Raw genomic sequence first — 22,320 nt, forward strand, 5'->3', positions numbered from 1 at the left:
GGTAGATGTTTGGTTGTAAAGATTATAGAGAATTTAATTGGGACTTGTTTGGATACAAAAATAATAAAAAGTGGCACAAAAATGTACTTCAAAAATGTTAAGATAGATTTCTTTTTTTTTAAAGAGGCAGATCACTAGAGAGAAATTAAAGAGATCTCTAGACAATAAACTAACTAAAAAAATCGAAGTTTTGTTTAATAATTGGGAAAGATCTAACAAAACAGCTTAATTAAAATGAACAATGGCATCTTATTAGAAATAAAAGTAAAGCCAAATAAATATGTTGAATGCAAAGATGAGTTTCAAACCAAAACACATTGGTAGCTTGAGAGCGTATAAGTATCGGCGGGGACTGTAGGCACAACGCACCAAAGGTCTATACCACCAGACCGAGTTCCAATTACATGGACCGGAAACACTCGCCATCCATGTGAGCAAGAATCAGTGTTTTCACAACTTAACCAAAAAAAAATTGAACCATTTTTAAACACACTCGTTGATAATCAAACCGATACAACAAATAGACAGCTCAAGAGGTCATAAGACGTGTGAGGTCATAACATTCAACCGTTCAACCTCCCCGCGAATCAGGGGTACAGAGCAAGACAAATGCTCCTCCAACCTAATCACCGCACACCAAACTCTCTTGTAAGGGGTGCTAACATGGCAATCCCCCTCTAGAATCCTGATCCCCTCATGCCAAATAATTAACAGCTTCCCACAATAGTTAACTAACTGAATCGTACGGGAATCATAACCACGCTTTTGGTGTATATCATTCAAACCTTCAACTTTAAACCCCCTTCCATGACTTGAGCTGTACCACTTGTACTTACGGTTCTCATCAGTAAACATAGTTGTATATCCACTCCTGGTAGCCATCTTCCTTCTTCCGGATCACATACATAGTTGTTATACTTGGTGAAAACGTATAACCTTTCTCCAAAAACTGCAACGTCTTTATTCGGAACTTCGCCATCATCACCAGGGCAAGGCAATGGCTTCCAAGTCTGAGTCTTTAGGTCGAAAACCTCACCCCAAGACATGGATCCACCTCTCTGTACCAATCCTCCCATGACATATATCTTCCCGTCTAAAAAACAAGACTTGGCCCCTCTCCTTGCCACTCCCATTTCAGGAGCACAACGCCATCTATGACTCCGACAATCAAGCACACAAACGGATCTGATCTGTATACGTTGATGCCGTCGAACGGTCCGCAGCTTCCGCCGATTTGGTAGATTTCGGAACCAACGGCTACAGTGGTTGAGTTCAATAGATCATGAGAAAGGGCGTTAGAGAGTTTTACCGGTTTTAAACTTAGCTCGCCCTTAATCTGGCCGCTGTTGATTAGGGTTTGATCAAGGTTCTGGATAATGAACCAGCCACTGCCATCGTTCGGTGAACACAAAAAATATATTGACGCGGGGCTCTGTGATTCCGATACGGGATCGAGTCGAGTAGATCTCCGAAGGAGAGAGGAGGGAGTGAAAGCGCTTGCAGACTAAGGAGAGGGAACGGTAGTCAGAAATAGAGGTCCGGGCGAAGCAAATCAAAACGATTTCGTCTGGAAGTGATGAAAACGACACAGGTAATGGAGGCTGAGCTGTAGGTCTCGTTTCCTGCGGCTGTTCTACTTTGATGGTGTCCATACCTAGCTTGTTTACTAAGCTAATGTTTTTTTTTAGGTCTACAACATCAGCATCTTTTCCTATATATAAAATAAACATAATATTTTGTTATTAACAAACAAGTCCCTGCACTAATATCAAATTACCAATCACCCATGTACAAACAAAACACACGTAATATTGAATTTGAGAACCCTATATGTATTAACTAAAGGAAAATATTTTATGGATTAGCGAATTCTAGAACAACACAAAATTAACGATGGAATTAATCAATGCAATGCACTAAACCAGATTCTTTTCTTCGAGGACTTATTGATAGAGAGACACGAGTAAGTTTAATGGGAATTAGATCAAAGAAGAATACATCGTGTTTTATTGGGTGGCGGCGATAGACTCATCATCGAATACGTTTGTGCTGCTTTACTTTACGAGATGTGTTAGTATATTTTTTTGTGAAAATATTTATAATTAAGAAAATCAGGATTTGGTTCCTTCAAAAAAGAAAAAAATCAAAGCAAAGACAAAAAAAAAAAATGTACTAAGATAAATCATAAAGATCCATCATTTATTGCTTCGGGATAAGCTTACTCGGATTTCGAAACTATGTACGTGGTAATAAATTAAATAATGGTTACGACTTACGACAGATAAAACAATGACAAAAATATGCTTTTATCAGATTCTACAATTAATGTGGCTTGAAGAAAAATCTAGACTCAAACAAAAATCGTGAAGAAAATAATGTCCTTCCTTCGGATTGAGAATCCTATACGTCTTAAGCAAAGTCTCCAAAAATGTTAACACATTCGCATATTCTCAAATACTGCTTTGACTCATACTTATTCCCAAAGTTTATAAAATCTTTTTAAGTATTAGAATAAAATAGTAGTAAGAGTCAAGAGATCCAATGTATCAAGAGTCAAGAGATCCAATGTAAAAAGAGTCAAGAGTCAAGAGATCCAAATGTAAACATAACTGGATTTGATATTATCAAAATTTTAACCTTGGGATATGTGTGTAAATTTCATTGGTTCAATAATATTGGAAAAACACTAAAAAAGAAAATATTGTAAACTAAAAAAGGTAAACTATATACATAAACAATTTGTGATATTGATTAAGACTTTTTAAGGAGGATGTATTCAACTTGACATTTGAAGTGATTTGTGTAAAGTTTACAAATCTTATATTATTCAATCATGGATTTTAAAAAATCTATTAAAATATACTGTTATTGAACTGATGATTTAAAAATCTATTTTAAAATCCACTGTTATTCAAAATAGTTTGTGGATTTGGATTTTAATGATTTTTGAAATTCTGAAGGATTTAGGTGGGATTTGTTTAGTTAAAAATAGAGAAATTCAAATCTCACGGTTTTATTTGAGTTTTGAAAGAATTTTACAATAAATCATATCAACTTCACTAAAATCTTTCAAAATTCCAAAATTTCTGAATCCCATCAAATCTTCCAAAATAATGGTTTCAATACAACCCCCTAAGATTCTTTAAGGGGATGTATTCAACTTAGATATTTGAAGTGATTTGTGTAAAGATTACGAATCTTAGAAGGGTGTATTAAAACTAATATTTCAAGTGATTTGAGTTTTCATGAGATTTTAAATGATTTTGATGATTTTAGAGAAGTTTATATGATTTATTGTAAAATTCTTTCAAATCCCAGCTAAAACCATGAGATTTGGATTTATGTATTTTTAACTAAACAAATCCCATCAAATCCTCCAAAATCCCTAAAAATCATTAAAATTGAAATCCACAGTTTTTTTTGAATAATAGTGGATTTTAAAGTAAATTTTTAAATGATCAGTTTAATAACAGTGGATTTGAAAGTAGATTTTTAAATCATCAGTTCAATAACATTGGATTTTAATAGACTTTTTAAAATCTATGATTGAATAACATATGATTTATAAATTTTACATAAATCACTTAGAATGTCAAATTGAATACACTCCCCTTATGTTATTTAATCATGGATTTTAAAAAGTCTATTAAAATTCAATGTTATTGAACTGATGATTTAAAAATCTACTTTAAAATCCATTGTTATTGAAATGATGATTAAAAAATGTACTTTAAAATCTATTATTATTCAAAACAGTTTTTGGATTTGGATTTTAATAAATCATATCAACTTCTCTAAAATCTATCAAAATTCCAAATTTACTAAATCCAATCAAATCCTCCAAAATCATGGTTTCAATACACCTTCTTAAAGATCATTAAAATCCAAATCCACAAACTGTAGGAATAACAGTGGATTTTAAAGTAAATTTTTAAATCATCATTTCAATAATATTGAATTTTAATAGACTTTTAAAAATTCATGATTGAATAACATATGATTTGTAAAATTTATACAAATCATTTAAGTATCAAGTTGAATACACCTCCTTAAAGATTCTGGAAAATTTGAGATGATTTGTTTAGTTAAAAATCATAATTTTAGGTGGAATTTGAAATAATTTTTCAATAAATCATATCAACTTACTTAAAATCATCAAAATCATTTAAAATGTCATAAAAACTCAAATTATTTTTAATATTAGATTGAATACATCTCTCTGAGTACATATTGATTAAGATTCTTTAATCCATTAAACTCTCACGTGTGATGCAAAACATTGACACGCGTGACACGTATCATGCAGTGACTTGTATAGTTTACAGCCGTGTATACGCGCACAGTAACTTTACTGACAAGTTCCCTTTTTTTCTTTTCACTTTTTTTTATTCGTCTTTTTTCTTCTTCTTTTTCTTGTAATGGTTACATATTTATGCTAAAACGATTCTTCTTCGTCTCCTCCAGTACATGTAAAATCTCTCACAAGTATGAATTAAACCGTCCCACGTTGTTGTCCACTTCTGGAAGATTACGTTGAGGTGTGATTGATTTGCCGTTTCCAACCTCTTTCTTTTTAATTAATGCTTCCTTTCCTTCCTTCACTTGTTGTGTTATATAATGGTCTTTGGTCAATTCACTATCATCAATTCATCATCATCATCATCATATTATACGCAAGACAATAATGTCACATGTATATACAACCATACACAACACGACTTACCTTATTATTTACACAACCATAATATAAATACCATACAACTGTTATATCATGCATTAAAATAAAAATCTAAACATTGTTTTTGTTCATTTTTCTCAACGCTTTTCTCCCTCCTCCGATTCTCCTGGTATCCCTCTCATCTCTCTGTTTCTGCGTATGTAGTTTTGCAATTTTGTGGTCAATTACTAAAGTCTTGTTCTTTGATCGGAAGATAAATTCTTCTTCTTGCTTAGGAATCGTGGGTTTTGCTTGTGTTTTAAGAATTATTCAATGATCGAATGATATGATGTTGATACTGTTTTATTGCTATATGCTCTGTTTCTTTGCTAAGAAAATCATGGAAAACGAAATTTCAACCATTTTATAAAAGTATTATCCACAAAAGGGTGGGCCTTTTAGAGAGTTTTTGTCTGTTCAAGAAACAAGCCGGTCAAATTAATCGACCTTTTTTTTTTTTTTTTTTTAAACTCTGGTCTAAGTCAATAAATGAATGCTTTCCATCTTTGAAAATTAGTATCCCACTGGAAAAACTGTACTTGGGAAATTGCATGGTCGGTCTTTGTAGATATTAAGAAGAAGAAACAAACCACAAAAAGTCGTCTTTTTTGTATATCATTTATCTATCCTTGTGGGGATCAATTTCACTACTACTCTTAAGCAATTGCTTTCTGGATTTTGTTTGGTGAATATCTCTTCTCTCTCTCTCTCTCTTTCTTTACCTCTTTTTTTGCATATAAAGCAATGAAGGAAGGAAGAGTTGGTGAAATATGAACGGAATCCAATTTAGTTGGAGTTTGTTTGTTGTTGTAATATTAATATATAAGTCCAGTTTCTCATCTTTTTTGACTCATTTGTTGAAGTTAAGGTGTAAAGGTTTGACCTTTTTGTTACCCTTTATGTGATGTGTTCAATATTTGAAGCCACACAATGTTTAAGTTGTTGTGTTGTTTCTTTGAGTTTTTCTCCTTTTGAGCTGATTGGTTATCTTGCGCTAACTACAGGGGTTTTAAATTGCATTTGGTTGAAGCTGTTGCATTTGATCAAACGCTATGGACTTCAATCAAAAAGCTCATCCGGATTGTGTATATTCGGATAATCCTTTCCATGAATGTGCTTCAGCTTGTTTAGAGAAAATTGCTCAAGGCCATGTCAAGAAGAACACTAAGAAGCAAAGTACTTGTTCTGTTTCTTGATCAATTCTTTTTTTGGTTTTGCAAATTTTTATCAAGTAAAATTTTTTGTCTTGTCATGTTTGTTCTGATTCTTGACTTGTTTTGATTACAGCTTCAAGACTTCTTAGCTTCTCAGCGAGTTTCGGTAGGAAAAACAAGCAGTCAAATTCACAACCGCCTTCACCGCTACCTGTAAGCCCTCATCAAAATGGTGGAGGTGTTTTTGCAAAAGGTAACTCCCCAAAGGGTGGTCATCAGGCAGTAGCTCCACCTGTTGCTGTGAAGAAGAAGACAGTTCCTGAAACGAAAAAGTCTTTCTCTTCTTCATCATCCGGTGACCCTGAGGATTTTTTCAACCATAAACCAGAGAACAAACCCTCTCAACTTATTCCACTTTCCTCAACCAATTTGGTATTTACTTTTCATCCTTTTACTCTCTTCCATGATTCCTCTATCACTACATATCTTTTAACATATTTGTCAACTCTGTTTCTTGTATGTTATGAAGGTTGATGAAAGCAAAGCGGTATCACCTAAACCGGAAATACAAGAACAGAACGGGAAGACTGGAGGAGGTGCCGTGACTAGAGTCTTTAGTTTCCTAAGCCCTCCAAGATCGCAGGAGAAAGAGAGCGATGATGATTATACTGATGATGATGATGATGAAGAAGAAGAAAACAACAATGAGATTGGAGTAGAGCTTGATCTTGAATCAGTAATGTCTGACAGTTTTGTCTCTGTCGGGAAATACCGAGTAAGATCAGGATCGTCCACTCTCCTAAGTGCTATCATCGAGAAACACGGAGACATTGCACAAAACTGTAAGCTGGAATCGGACTCAATGCGGTCCCGGTACCTCGAGTGTTTATGCTCGTTGATGCAGGAACTAAGGTCAACCTCGGTAAGGCAGTTGACAAAACTCAAAGTCAAAGAGATGCTAGCGGTTCTCAAAGATTTGGAGTCAGTGAACATCGAAGTGGCTTGGCTACGTGCGGTTCTTGAAGATTTTGCACGGTCTCAAGAAGATGCAGAAAAGGAGAAAGAGAGGCAGGATGGTTTAGTGAAGGCTAAGAGAGAAGAGCTTGAGGCTCAAGAAGCGGATTTGGTTAGGATGGAGAAGGAAGTGGAGGAAGCGAGGCTGCGTATTGAAGAGACACGGGCTCAGATGGTCGAAGTGGAGATGGAAAGGTCAAGGATGAAGAAAATGGGATTCAAATTGGAGAAATTTAAAGGGAAATCGTTTATAGACGAGCTTCTCTGAGTTTGTGTTTTGTGTGTGTGATGTTTGTTGATAGTAAAGTTACTAAGTAAAGCAGTAACACAAAATCGAAGTAATAAATGAGTTTTAAAGGTTAGGATTTTGGAAAAGCTGGTATTTATTAGTCACAAAGGTGAATGTTTATTTATTCTTAATGTATAAGTAAGTATATGTTTAAATATTTGGTTGTTGCTAATAAATACGTTTGGCTTTGTATATACATTGTTCTTTGATTATTTTTTATCTTTCGTTTTCTCGAGTGGGAAAAATTAATACAAGTCGTCTTTGAGTTAGGAAAACGAAAGATTGTTTTAAAAATTGTAAACTGACTTGTCACACTAATATATATTGTATAGTTTGTATTAGTCAAAACTCAGAATTTGCTAGAAACAAATATAATAATAAAAATATTGCTTAGACTTTGTTGCATGGGGGTGACTTCTCTAAATTTGAGCTCTATTATATGAGTGAAATGGAATATATAAGTATATAAACATTTCTATGAAAGTCGCCGGTCAATCGAATTTGGCATATTATCAAAAACGATTTGTTATTTGTTAATTTTTAGTGAAAACTAGAAGTTACTCCATAATGATTTTTAATGGTAGACAAATGTTATATTATTCACTAGTTGAGTTTAAGAAAATAATGGTTAGAGTTGAATTTTTAAAATCATTACAGTAAAACCTCTATAAATTAATAATGTTGGGACTTGGAACCAAGATATTTTATTAATTTATAGTGATATTAATTTATCTATAAATTAATATTTATTATTTTATAGTGTAAATTAATAATTATTAATTTATAGAAATATTTTTAATTGTTTAAATTTTAAAAATTATAAATTGAGACAGTTTTAGCAAAATAAGATTAGAATTTTGGATATTGTAAGTTTTATAGTATTAGAATTGAATTTAAAATATTTAGAAAACATTATTGCCAATTAATTACAAATACTATAGACAAATTCACTTATACAAATAACATACATAAATTCAAATTTATGAATAAAAGTATCAATTGTCGTATTTTAATAGTCTATCAAACTATCAAATGTAAATGATGCATATTTAGAAATTGAAAACTTTTAAAAGTTTTAGCTCTTTTTATGAATATTATAGAATATTTTATATTATTATAGTTTAAAAATACAACATAACAATTGTTTTATAGATATGAGGTTTAGGAGAAGCATACTTTACTATATCAGCACATATATATATATATATAAATTTATATGATTATTAATTTATGATATTATTGGGACAATATTTTACATGGAAATTTTTAAAAAGTTATTATCTTATTATCTTATCGAATTTTGTTATCTTTTGGCCAGACTTGAGACTAGCAAAATTTATTAATTTATAGTGTTTATTAATTTATAGAGTATTAATTTAAAGAGGTTTTACTGTACTTAAGAGCAATAGTGTATATAAAACGACATGAAATTGTTTTACGAGTATTCCCCAAAACTATAAGAAAGAGAGCACATGAAGTCATGCATGTGATGATAGCACATGAAGTCATGCATTCCTTAAAAGTCAGAAAGAGAGTTTCACAAAACTACATGGCAGTGAAGACGGACGTTAGTAAAGCCTACGATCGTGTTGAATGGAACTTTCTAGAAACAACTTTGAAACTATTTGGCTTCTGTGACAAATGGATAAAGTGGATTATGGCGGTCGTAACATCAGTAAATTACTCTGTTTTGATCAATGGAGCACCTTATGGACACTTCCAACCAACAAGAGGAATAAGGCAAGGAGATCCCTTGTCATCTTATCTATTTATTCTTTGTTCTGATATTCTTAGTCACTTAATCTCATCAAATGAACAAGAAGGCTTGCTGCAAGGTATTAGAATTGGTAATGATGCACCAAGTATCACACATTTGCAATTTGCAGACGATTGCTTATTTTTCTGTCGTGCAAATAACAAAAATAGCCAAGCTTTGAAAGATATTTTTGACATCTATGAATACTATTCAGGACAAAAGATCAATACCTCCAAATCAATGATCACCTTTGGTAGTCGGGTTTTTGCAAGCACCCAAACTAGGCTGAAGACAATTTTGGATATACCTAACCATGGTGGTGGAGGTAAATACCTAGGTCTCCCGGAACAGTTTGGCCGAAAAAAAAAGAAATGTTTGAGTACATAGTAAACAGAGTCCAGAAACGAACCTCGGGGTGGACAGCGAAGAAGCTATCTCCTGCAGATAAGGAGATTATGTTAAACTCAGTAGCACTCTCTATGCCAGTTTATGCTATGAGTTGCTTCAAGTTGCCAGTTGGAATAACTACAGAAATAGAATCTCTTCTTATGCAATTTTGGTGGGAAAAGAGCTCAAATCAACGAAGTATTCCATGGATTGCCTGGAAAAAATTACAAAATCCAAAGAAGGAAGGAGGCTTAGGGTTCAAGGATTTAGCAAAGTTTAATGATGCCCTCTTAGCCAAACAAGCATGGCGTTTAATCAAATACCCTAACTCCATCTTTGCACGAATCATGAAGCACAGATACTATAGAGATGAATCTATTCTAGATGCAACAACAAGAAAAAATCAGTCATATGGATGGTCTTCAATCTTAATTGGACTAGAGATTCTTTAAAAAGGATCACGGTACATTGTTGGCGATGGTAAATCAATACGTTTAGGGGTTGATAATTTCCTTGACACCCATCCTCCGAGAACAATCCAAAGTATACCACCACAATCAAACATGTTACTAGAAAATGTAATTTCCAGTGATAGCGGGTTTAGATCATGGAACACACATCGATTATCATCATTTGTCGATCAAGCAGAGGTTGACAGAATCAAAAACTTTTACCTTTCACAAGAAGAACAACGCGATAAATTTATTTGGAACTATTCGCGTTCGGGAGAATATACAGTCAAGACTGGTTATTGGTTTACCACCCACTATCCCTTTGATCCAGGCGTCGTACCTAACATTCCACATGGATCTGTTGAGCTTAAAAACAAAATTTGGAAACTCAAACTTCTCCCCAAAATAAAACATTTCCTCTGGCGCATTGTATCACAAGCTGTACCAACAAAAACAAGACTACGGACTAGGGGCATGAACATTGATCCGATGTGCTCAAGATGTCACCAATAGGAGGAAACTATTCACCATGCACTGTTCTCTTGTCCCTTTGCAACGATGGTCTGGAGATTTTCAAACACTAATGCTATAAATGTTAATGACTTACCGGAATCTGTTGAAGACATTATCACTCAACTTGTTTCCCATTATTCACAGACTATAAATATTTTTGATTCTATCATGCCTTTTATTCTACTTTGGCGAATCTGGAAAGTAAGGAATAAACAGGTGTTTAATGACTACCGTGAGAGTCCGTCTAAAACAGTATTACAATCAAGATCAGATACAAAAGAATGGCTAACACATCTAAAACCTCCGGAGAATAGACAAACCACGTCCTTAACAACCAACAATCGTTGGTCACCTCCACCACACCCGTATATCAAATGCAATTTTGATGCTAGTTTTAACTCTAATACTCATCAGGCAACAAGCGGATGGATCTTTAGGAACCATGAAGGAGAAGCAAAAGCTTGGGGTGCAACAAAACTAAGTCATACGGGATCACCTTTAGAAGCAGATCAAAGAGTCTACTAATTGCTTTGCAGCAAGCCTGGATAAGAGATTATCAATCAGTCATTTTTGAAGGGGATTGTGAAGTCTTGATCAAATTGATTTCTGGACAAATATTAGATGTCTCTATATTTAATCTCCTCAAGGACATAAGATTTTGGTCAACCAAATTCCATCAAATATCATTTCATTTCACTAAGAGAGAAAGTAATAGAGCAGCACATGTTTTAGCTAAATTTGGATGTAATGATAACCAATATTACTCTAATTCTGTATTTGTGCCAGATTGGCTATTTCAAACTCTTTGTAATGATTCCTCTTAATCAATATATTTACCTTTTGTGGAAAAAAAAAAAAAAAGAGAGTAGAAGAATAGTAATAAAACAAACTCTGGTACTCTGTTTTAACTTCTCTACTCTGCTTTTTAACCGTTGCAACGGACAAAGCAATCTGTTATGTCATTGCGACAATGCTACTGGGCTTTAGTTACTCATGTCGGCTTTAAACTGAGCCCACCGCAACATGGCCCATAAGCAGCTCCCCTTGGTTTTGTTCACTAACCAGAGAGTAAGTGTAAACCGGCGAAATTGAACCAGGATTCCGTAGAGACAAAATTGTGACCACAAATTGTGTGGCTTGGTCTTTTTGCACAATATGAGATTTCAAGTCTTAACTGAGCAGATAATAGTTCTGAAGTTCAAACTTTTTTTTATATTAAAAGGACAATTTCAGTAGGCTCTAAAGAATTCACAAGATGCCAAATTATCTCAAAAAACAATTTGGTTTACTTAAATTATTTGCCATTGGTTCATGTATCAAGCAAATACTATCTGTATGTATAACTGTATTATGAATTTATGGGATATACTTTAGAAGGTTTGTTGCAAGTTGCAAGTTGCAAAATTGCTCTTATCCAGAACCCAATTATACAATGGTTCATAAGCTGCTGTTAGGGTTTACCAAAACTTCATATGAGTGGACCATATTGAACCTACAGTAAGTGATAATGAAGAATCCATCATAACGGCTAAGTATTTAAAAACAGAGAGAGAGACACAAGGCGTGTTAACCAGCAAAGAGTGAAGGCCATTGTTGTGGTCCCTCTCTATCTCTCTCTCTCCTCTGCATTCACTTTTCTGAAAAGACGAGACATGAACTATTATTATTATACAACTATTTCATATGTAGACTAATGCGTATGTATTGTAGTATATCCATAATTCAATGTTTTATAAACAAGTGGTTGCTGCTAGGTGGATAAGCCAACTCTCTCACTATGGTAAATTACATTTTAAACAGCTAGTTAAGATTCAAAAACCATATTGCTAATCCACTAAATAAACTTCAACACTACTTAAAGTCGCCTAAGTTATGTCTTAAGACATATATAGTGCTTATCGCTTTCATGAGCTGCTAATATCATGAAACATTTTAGAATGACCCTTTAGTCTGAATTTCATTATTCAGTTAAAGTTGGTAAAGTCTTTGTATACGAATCATTTCCCAATACATACAAACACATATGGTTGAGTGGGTCTGATCAAAAACTTGTCTGGAATTTACAGTAATTGAGATACGGTAAGATTGGAAGTTTACGAGAGACCCATGTGATAGATTAACACATTAGCTAAGCGACACGCGGCGAAAAGGTTGAGTGCGGTGGAAAAATGGGTTTAATGTCTGGTTCCTTGTCTGGTTGTTACAACCCAATTGGCTCCACTTCTTTTTTATCCCTTTCACAAAAACAAAAAGGTGCTCGCACGAGTTAAAAAAGCCAAGGAAAGAGTTTTTTTCTTTGTATCATCAACTAACGAAAAAGTTAATCATAGCAAACGGAATCCAATTTATAGAGATAGATGGGAACACTCGTTACGCATCCTTCTCACTCCCATCACTCTGATATGACTACACGTGTCTATGACTGAGTGGTGTAAAGATGACCCGAGGACCATTACAATAACCAAAAGACCCACAATATACCATGTTACGGCCGAAACTTTTCTTTGGACGCTTGTTGTTTGCATTTAAACAGTTCTCTAACGTTTTTAATTTGGATTGTTCGATATTACGAAATTAATTGTAGAGAGAAGAAAAAGATTATATTTTCAACAAAAGACCACACCAAAACTAGACTACTTGAATTTAACAAAAGAGGAACAAAGAAAGAAAGAATAGAATTCATAGGGCCACTTTCATAATTAACATCTTCCAAACCAGATCTCTCTCATTACACACAAAAGAACAACAAATAATAAAGCGTTTTCAAATCTTAAGTTGTTTTCTTCACAAGCCTTCTTCATTAATTGGTCGCGTTGCTTCGGAAGGAACCCAAAGCCTTAATTGCTGATGCTCTCAATACGAATTGGTGGTAAATTGCTGCAGCTAGTGCTCCCAGGAATGGTCCAACCCAAAAGATCCACTACAAAACCCAAAACAGAACCAACAACATTAGACGTGAACAAATTATAATTAAAACCTAATTTGAGAGGTAATAATTATTAAAGCACTTACTTGGTCATCCCAAGCCTTCTCGTTGTTGTAGATAACAGCAGCACCAAAGCTTCTTGCCGGGTTAATACCAGTTCCAGTAATGGGGATAGTTGCCAAATGCACCATGAATACAGCGAATCCAATTGGAAGTGGAGCCAACACCTAATCAATCACCCAAAAAACAACCAAATTTATCAGAATCCACACACCTATCTGAGATTAAAACAAACTTTGTCATAAAACCCTAAAGAAGATTCAAACTTTATCAGAATCTACACAAACCCAAATGAGTTGTAAACAATCTTTATCACTAAACTCCAAAAAGATTCAAACTTTATTAAGATCTACACATACCCACTAGAGTTTAACCAAATTCTATAATAAACTCCTTAAAGATTCAAACTTTATGAGCATCTATCTACACGTACCCATCAAATTTTGTCATAAAACACTTTAAAGATCCAAGCTTTATTGAGAATTAGAGGATTTAAAGATTTGAGCTTTTTTAAGAATTCTTAAAACAACACTTACGGGGATGTGAGAGTCACGAGCGCTTCTTTTAGGGTCAGTAGCAGAGAAGACGGTGTAAACAAGGACGAAAGTTCCAATAATCTCAGCACCAAGAGCAGTTCCGATGTTGTAACCATCAGCTACGGTGTTAGCTCCTCCACCAAGAGTGTTGTAAGGAGTCTTCATGAAAGCTTTCACGAAACCCACACCACAGATAGCTCCAAGACACTGAGATATCATGTAACCAACAGCTCGAACCAAAGACACCTTACGAGCTAACAGCAGACCGAAAGTCACAGCTGGGTTAATGTGACCACCTACGAAAAACAAAACAAAACCAAGATTAGCAACAAAAACAACGAACTAAACAAGTAAAAAGATTAGGGTTTTTTGTTTGTTTGTTGAGAGATTTGAACTTACCAGAGATACCAGCGGTGCAGTAAACGAGGACGAAGATCATACCACCAAAAGCCCAAGCGATACCGAGTAAACCAACGCCGTCACAAGGACCGGTTTGCTTCTTGTGGCCGATGACGGTAGCTACAGTGACGTAGAGGAAGAGGAGTGTAGCGACGAACTCAGCGATGAGAGCTCTGTAGAAAGACCAAGATTTGAGCTCTCCCATGTCAAAGAGCGGAGCTGGTGGAGGATCCACGTAGTCTTTCCCATGGTGAGTCTTTCCTTCTTCGCTCACTTCTTTCGACATCTTTGTCTCTGGTTTTGTTTCTCTCTCTCTCTCTTTCTTAGCTAAGCTATGGAGTTTTCGCTGCTCGAAATGAGTGGTGGTGTGTGACGACGACAGTGTCTCTCCTCTGCCTTTTTAAAGGGAAAGAAAAACCAAAACCCTTGTTCCACACCACCATTGGATAAGCCAAGGGTAGTTTCGGTATTATACATTTCTATAATCTTCTAAATAACTCTGGTATTAATCATTATATTTGTACGATTATAGAGTTAATTAGTTAGTATGATAATAATGGGAAACTTCTAGACATTTTTTGGGGAATTTAAAATTTGTCAGTTGATAACCCTCTAAACTAACTTAGTAGTACTAATAATTAAACTAGTTACTAAATGTTCCTTAGAACTTTCTAGTTGTAGTTAAATCACTAAACCACAAGAGATCAAAAGTAATTACTACTACTAGTACTCTTTATTGTGTTTTTTTTTTTGTTTTGTTTTGGCTGTCACCAATAGTATTTTTAAATGCATTATTACTGGTACAATAATAGTCAAGTTTTTGTTTTAGTACTATATGATTATAGTGTATAAAATAGCAATCAAAGTGGGGTCTATGTGCATGGCCAAAAATCTTCTGCAGCTCTGTAAATGTGAATATTTTTTTTCTCTTACTAATACGGAACAATGGGATAAATACAAAAAAAAAATTTATAAATAAACTAAGGCATGTTTTTTTTTTTTTGTAGGTTTGTTGAATAGTATTTTTTTGGGGTTAATAAAACGATTTTTGAGATAAATAAAAAAAAAGTAAGAAGGTGGGTAGGACCAAAAGTGTACAGGTAAGCCATGTGAGGGTTAATGATAGAAATGAGGTGTAAGGTTTTTTCGTCAGGCTGTCATACAACCCCTTCTTCAACGGTTATATTATCAATATACATATCTTTGTCTTTTTTTCTTTCCTTTTTTTTTTTTTTCTTTTCCAAAATCTTTTTTTGGCAACTTTCCTCTTTTATTTTTTCAAATTAGGTCAAATGTTTGTTAAATTACAGCTTTGAAATTACACAAACAGATGAAGATATTATTTTACTCAACGAACCCAACAAACTACTTTTTTTTCGACCATCTAAAAAAGCAAACTACATGAAAAAGATATGGAAAAAGAAAGAAAATATTATTTGCGGTAATTTAAAAAGGGGGAAACAAATATGAAAAGGAAGAGTCGAACTTATGGTGGGTACCGTTTTTTGAAATGTATAGACAAAACTTTACCGGCAGATGATGATTATAGTCTATTCTGGTTTAAAGCTCTCTCACATTAATGTTTTTGTCCTTTGATATTTGAAGAATGTCGAGGAACTAATAAAATTGATTCAAACGTATTTTTATTTTAGTATAAGATATGTGGGAGTATAATATACGAGTTCATCCTATGCTTGTAGAAATATCAATTGTATAGTGTAATTTGTAATATAAGAAGAACTATACGAACGGATAATACGAAGTGCTAACCCGTAATGAGTGTTTTAATTAAATTATTATCTAAAAGCAGACCACCATAATCCACACTTTTGCTTTCGAATTTTGTATAAGCTAATATGACATTTGTCCTTATCTTCCAGTCCCTCATCACCTTTTTTCTTTGTCTTTTACATTGTTGTTAATATCCCCTAGCCGATTATTACTTTTATCACTTTGAGTAATACAATTATTAATACTTAACTTTTACGTGATATAGAATTATGAAACGGGAAACTCCTTATTTACTAAGTAGACCCACAGATAAATTTTAGTATTCATCATTCGAGTAAACTACGACAAAAGAAATATGTTTGATTTTGAAATTATGTTGGCTTTGGTAGAGGAAGTGCCAGGTCGATGTGCAATCATAGAAAGATGATGATTGTTTTCTCCTCTTTCTCCATGTAAAATATGCGTTTTTTTCGTATAACATAATTATATTTTGGATTATGTAATCAATGCAAATACTAAAACCAATATACATTTGACATTCCAATTCGAATTACATTTTGAAACTAAACTAGGAGTAAGAGATGGTTCATGCGACCCTAGTTTAGTAATCAAGTCCATTTACGAAAATTTAAACGGCAATAAGTATAGGGTATATCTCACATTTCTTCTAATATAAACACATGTTATATATATATACTTTGGAAACCAAAGAATAAATACTGGATAGTGCTGGACCATCTAAATATATTCCACTAATTAAAATCTTCGTAGTGCAGAAGAAGAGGTTGGGATAATAATACTATGGTTTCGCCCGAAATCAATGCATGTGAGAATAAATCAACCATCATATCTTTTATATGATTTTGCTGCCTATCTTTTTAATTATTAGCTAACTTCAATTTGTAGTTTTTAATTAAGTTTTGATAAATAAGTTTTAGTCCACAGAGAAGAGGAATGACCTAACAAAAAGGGCAAAACAAAGCAAAGCAATCAATGTGTAATTGTGTATAATCTCAAAAACATCCACGTCACTGTATCTCCACATCAGTTTGGCAAAAGACAGGTCAGATCTCTTTCGTATTAATCCATACAGCTCATGCCACGTGTATCGTATCTCGTAACGGCTAGAACGATCCACACAATTCATGTCTTTTTCCAACCCAAAAAACAAAAAGATGGTCCTCTTTTTTCTTTTAGAATTTTTATTTTGTTCGATTCTCTCTATCCAACGGTCACTAGCTACACTTTGATTTAACGTAAACAACTTTTAAAAATAATCGTAAAATATTTACTGTAGAGAAGTTACCGATGCTTTATGGTTCAATTATGACCTACAGAAACCTGCTTTCGATAAAGCACTTTATTTACATGTTTAGTACAGTAATTAGTACTAGTAGACAGTGAATGCGTTTTGTTTTGTGTACGTCCGTACATATGGACCTATGGTAAGCTAACGTGTTATCTATGTTCTATGTACAATGTACTTAATTAGCTTAATTATTCTCTTGTTTAGTATTTTTACGTTAAAGAAACCATAGAACATCCTTTCTTCACGTTCATTGTTTTTTTAGGCTGAATTGTACCTTCATATTGCATCTGTGTTTACGTTCTCAGTTCAGAGAAATAGTACATGTTAAGTCTTAAAAATGAATGTTATGTCAGTCTTAGATTAGCACGTTTTAAGAGTATGCTTCTAAAGTCTAAACAACACAGGCAGCTGCTTATTTTATCATATATCCGATTTAATATTTAAATTAAATTGGAATACGTATTATTATAGGAGTTGGGCTTAGCCCAGACATTCTAGCCCAATTTGACAGCCTCACCTTTTGCTTTGCTGCTGTCCGGGTAGTAGTATTAGCGATATTTCGTTTTATAGCATTTTTTGGACTAGAGGTCTATTCATAGTGGACATATCTCCTTCTTGTTCGGCCCGTTTGATAATATTGTGTAGATTGAAGAAGAATCTGTGTAACGCATGTTTATTTTCCAATTTCATAACTGATACGAAATCACGGGATTGAATGTGCATGGTCGGCCTCTGTATATATCTGTTCGCTTAAGGCCATTGTAAATATAGGATACATTTTGTTTTGTTTGTTTTGTGGTGCGTACTTGTTGGCTTCGTTATAACCAATAGAGTTCCAAAACCTTTCAAAGGATTATACCATGTGTATGGCGACCATAGATTGATTCCACGGACCTTTCAAAGGATTACACAAGTCATAAAATTCCATATCATGTTCATAAAAAAGTCTGATAATATATGCATTCCAAAATCAACATGAATCAGATGAGCTAAAACTTCTGAGACAGCGAGAAGGTTCCGGAGGTGGGGCCCATTCGGAACATGATAATCTCATCTCGACACATCTCCCAAAGGACAAAAACAAGAAGTAATAATCAATTCAAAAGGCATATTCTTCCCGACTGGAGCGTTCACATTAACTCATCATACGTGGAATCCAACGTAGCATCCACGTCACCCTAAACCATACTAAACCACTTAATAAAGGTTTTGCTAGAAGACCAAAAAAAAAAAAAAAATGAAAATAACATGGATAAGGAGGAACCACAAACGCCGTGACGTCCATATTTATTCCGTATTGCAAAAATATTATTTATTTGGTTTTGTCTTCCTCTTCCTTGCTCTCTTGTTACCATATAAAAGAAAAAGAAAAAAAGTCTTTTTATGCAAAAATAGTATTTTTGACAATATCGCAATCGTGGGTTCAGCTTATCTTACGGTCTCGGGAACCTAAATCGGATGACATTGTATGATTTTATCGTCTGGATTTTAAAACGTCGCGAGTTGATGAAGGTTTTTGTCGTATTAACCACATTTAGATTATAAGGTTCAAAACTACGTGTAAATTGGGTTTAATAAATTCAAAAACATGTAAATGATAGAAATTTCAGGACCCAAAAAAACACAAACAATGCCATGAGCTTCGTCTTATAATTCAAAGAACATAGAATCGTTTAAGTTGTCTAAGATCACTTTTTTCTTTTGTTTGAAAGAGTTGACTTTAATTACTTAAGCATTATCTACTAAAAACTTGTAAATGTGATACTAATTAATTACTCAAAATTATAATCAGTTATGTTATATATCCGATTAATACCATTTAGTAAGCTAAAAATTAATTTTCTTATCAATGAAATATTGGTACAACAAAATTAAAACTATTTTGAATAAATAGTAGGTAACTTGGTGGTTGGATTAAGAAAAAAAACAAAATCTCGTAGTACTGTGATCATAAATAATAATACTTGACGTATCACATTTATCCTGAATTTCTCGCCACAATAATATTTGTTATTCCAATATTTATCAGCAAAATAAAATTACGAAAAAACGATAACCTTTAAAAAAACTCCCCCCAAAATAAATAAATAAAAATAAAAAAAAAGCATAAAAATAAAAAAGCGTAAAAGGCAGTAAAGCACACGCCATTTATAAATAAGGGAAGCGAATATTATAATTCACATTCATCCCTCATCATCTACCTATCTCCTCGTTTTGTTCAATCTCTCTGCCAAACTCTCGACAACAACTATGGATCCTTACAAGGTAAACTCCCTTCTTTTGCTTTCTCTATGCCACCTTGTAAGATAAATCTTGCCGTCGAAACTAGACTGAAACGTTTATTATATACTAAGCTTTTGGAATTGCACCCTTAAGTTTCGTATCTACATAAATTATCACTGTTAGATTGGTGTCGTCGATGCGGATTTTGACTTTTTTTTTTCTCTAGTCAAATCCGTGAATCTAATTTGACTATTCCATTGATCTATACTGATTTCTCCCAAGAAGATCGTGTTCACTTTTTTTAGTCACGGATTTTGCGGTAGATTTATGTCGTCGTCGTCGATATGACTTCTTATAGACCATTGAGTTTTTTTTGGTTAATGATTTTGATTTTCTTAATTCAATGTTTGATTAACAATGGATGATATATATGTGTATGATGCAGTATCGTCCAGCTAGTTCTTACAACTCTCCCTTCTTCACCACCAACTCTGGTGCTCCTGTATGGAACAACAACTCCTCCATGACCGTTGGACCCCGAGGTCCTATCCTTCTTGAGGATTACCATCTCGTTGAAAAGCTTGCTAATTTCGATAGGGAGAGGATTCCAGAGCGTGTGGTTCATGCCAGAGGAGCTAGTGCTAAAGGTTTTTTCGAGGTTACTCATGATATATCTAACCTCACTTGTGCTGACTTCCTCCGAGCTCCTGGTGTTCAGACTCCACTCATTGTTCGTTTCTCTACTGTTATCCATGAGCGTGGTAGTCCCGAGACTTTGAGAGACCCTCGTGGTTTTGCTGTCAAGTTCTACACCAGAGAGGTCAGTCTAGTTATAGTTAATGCTACCAACTAACAGGATCTTGTTTATATCATATACTAAGAAGTGAGTGATCATTCTCTGTGAATAGGGAAACTTTGATCTTGTTGGAAACAACTTCCCTGTCTTTTTCATCCGTGATGGGATGAAGTTCCCTGACATGGTCCACGCCCTTAAGCCAAACCCGAAATCTCACATCCAAGAGAACTGGAGAATCCTTGACTTCTTCTCTCACCACCCTGAAAGCTTGAACATGTTCACTTTCCTCTTTGATGATATCGGTATCCCACAAGACTACAGGCACATGGATGGTTCTGGTGTCAACACATACATGTTGATCAACAAAGCTGGTAAAGCTCACTACGTTAAGTTCCATTGGAGACCAACCTGTGGAGTCAAGTCTCTTTTGGAAGAAGATGCTATTCGTATTGGAGGAACCAACCACAGTCACGCTACTCAAGACTTGTATGACTCTATTGCTGCTGGAAACTACCCTGAGTGGAAGCTCTTTATCCAAATCATTGATCCAGCTGATGAAGACAAGTTCGACTTTGACCCGCTTGATGTGACCAAGACCTGGCCTGAAGATATCTTGCCTCTTCAACCTGTTGGACGTATGGTGTTGAACAAGAACATTGACAACTTCTTTGCAGAGAATGAGCAACTTGCCTTCTGTCCTGCAATCATTGTTCCTGGGATACACTACTCTGACGACAAGCTTCTTCAAACCCGTGTCTTCTCTTATGCTGACACTCAGAGACACCGTCTTGGACCAAACTACCTCCAGCTACCAGTCAATGCCCCAAAATGTGCTCATCACAACAACCACCATGATGGATTCATGAATTTCATGCACAGGGATGAGGAGGTACTTGATATGACAATACTAGTATCTTTTTATATCAAACTTAAAGCTAGAATGTCATAGTCTTATAACAAGCTGTTGATGTTACTACAGGTCAACTACTTCCCGTCAAGGTATGATCCGGTTCGTCATGCTGAGAAGTATCCAGCTCCACCAGCAGTCTGCTCTGGAACACGTGAGAGGGTAAGTAATTAGATCTGTCTTTCTCTGTTTCTGTTTGGCTCACATAAGAAAACATATGATCTAAAAGTTTGAATTCTGTTTCTGCAGTGCGTTATTGCTAAAGAGAACAACTTCAAGGAGCCTGGAGAGAGATACCGTTCCTTCCCACCAGAGAGGTACCAATTTGTTTTTCTTTTTTCTGATGCCAACTTAATGCATAAAAGGAAACTTATGTGTTCATAATGTTTTTATGGTTTGGTTTCAACTTCAGGCAAGAACGATTCATCTGTAGATGGATTGATGCACTATCCGACCCTCGCATCACACACGAAATCCGCAGTATCTGGATCTCTTACTGGTCTCAGGTCTGAATTCTCAGTCTCATTTTACTCTCATTGTGAAGTTTTAAACATTTTGAGAGACTGATTGGATAAAAAATGTGTGAAACAGGCTGACAAGTCTCTGGGACAGAAGCTGGCGAGCCGTCTCAACGTGAGACCAAGCATCTAAAATGAGTGTTTGGCAGTGAAAGATTCTTGATTGGCGTTTGTGTGGTTCTAATTAGCAGAGAAGAATGGGAAAAAAGAAAAAAGATGGGAAGAGATCAAATTTGAGATAATACAATCTTCATCTTGTGGATCTTATATGTGCTATGTTTGTAATAGTATGTGTTTAAAGACCAAAAAACCTTCTGTGTTGTTGTGACCTTAGTTTTGTCTCTTGTTTTATCAAAATAAATACATTATATACATTGAAGATTTATATAATCGGTGTTATTCGATGAAAGCTCTTTTTTTGGTCCTTGAACGATCGTGACATGTCTGGTACATTCCTATATACTAACAAGAAAGGTTTATTACACCTGGACGTAAAGAGCTGTCGACGAAGACGTATTTTTAGGACGCATGTTCTGGACGAAAGGGCAAAGCAAGTATGAAACGAAAAAGACAGTAAAGGCCCATAGGATCTTATGTGTATAAGAGAATTCACAATTGTTGTTAATATGTGTT

At 34.5% G+C, this 22,320-nt stretch overlaps 3 protein-coding genes and 1 pseudogene across 7 annotated transcripts; 2 read left to right on the forward strand and 2 right to left on the reverse strand.

The window, feature by feature from the left end:
* Positions 219 to 1,652, reverse strand: LOC109127894 (annotated as a pseudogene).
* On the forward strand, positions 4,437 to 7,368 carry LOC104729700. 4 transcript variants are annotated; one of them, XM_010448677.2, is made up of 4 exons: positions 4,437 to 4,538; positions 5,722 to 5,893; positions 6,005 to 6,303; positions 6,401 to 7,368. In XM_010448677.2, exons 2-4 carry the CDS (start codon positions 5,770 to 5,772, stop codon positions 7,151 to 7,153), a joined length of 1,176 nt encoding a protein of 391 aa, XP_010446979.1. In that variant the 5' UTR covers positions 4,437 to 4,538; positions 5,722 to 5,769; the 3' UTR covers positions 7,154 to 7,368. The 4 variants fall into 4 exon arrangements, with proteins under 4 accessions (XP_010446979.1, XP_010446977.1, XP_010446980.1 ...); XM_010448675.2 differs by lacking the exon at positions 4,437 to 4,538 and adding an exon at positions 4,646 to 4,847; XM_010448678.2 differs by lacking the exon at positions 4,437 to 4,538 and adding an exon at positions 5,165 to 5,402.
* Positions 12,902 to 14,595, reverse strand: LOC104729702 (aquaporin PIP2-7). The gene is made up of 4 exons (XM_010448679.2): positions 14,204 to 14,595; positions 13,805 to 14,100; positions 13,295 to 13,435; positions 12,902 to 13,202 (listed from the first exon to the last, which is right to left on the reverse strand). Exons 1-4 carry the CDS (start codon positions 14,487 to 14,489, stop codon positions 13,083 to 13,085), a joined length of 843 nt encoding a protein of 280 aa, XP_010446981.1. The 5' UTR covers positions 14,490 to 14,595; the 3' UTR covers positions 12,902 to 13,082.
* LOC104729703 (catalase-2) lies at positions 19,383 to 22,096 on the forward strand. Of its 2 annotated transcripts, XM_010448680.2 has the most exons (7): positions 19,383 to 19,508; positions 19,912 to 20,286; positions 20,375 to 21,151; positions 21,242 to 21,331; positions 21,419 to 21,486; positions 21,582 to 21,675; positions 21,761 to 22,077. In XM_010448680.2, exons 1-7 carry the CDS (start codon positions 19,494 to 19,496, stop codon positions 21,818 to 21,820), a joined length of 1,479 nt encoding a protein of 492 aa, XP_010446982.1. In that variant the 5' UTR covers positions 19,383 to 19,493; the 3' UTR covers positions 21,821 to 22,077. The 2 variants fall into 2 exon arrangements, with proteins under 2 accessions (XP_010446982.1, XP_019089559.1); XM_019234014.1 differs by lacking the exon at positions 19,383 to 19,508 and having other exon boundaries at positions 19,882 to 20,286; positions 21,761 to 22,096.

This window comes from Camelina sativa, chromosome 12, assembly GCF_000633955.1.
Source record: "Camelina sativa cultivar DH55 chromosome 12, Cs, whole genome shotgun sequence".
In the NCBI taxonomy this organism is placed as follows: Eukaryota; Viridiplantae; Streptophyta; class Magnoliopsida; order Brassicales; family Brassicaceae; genus Camelina; species Camelina sativa.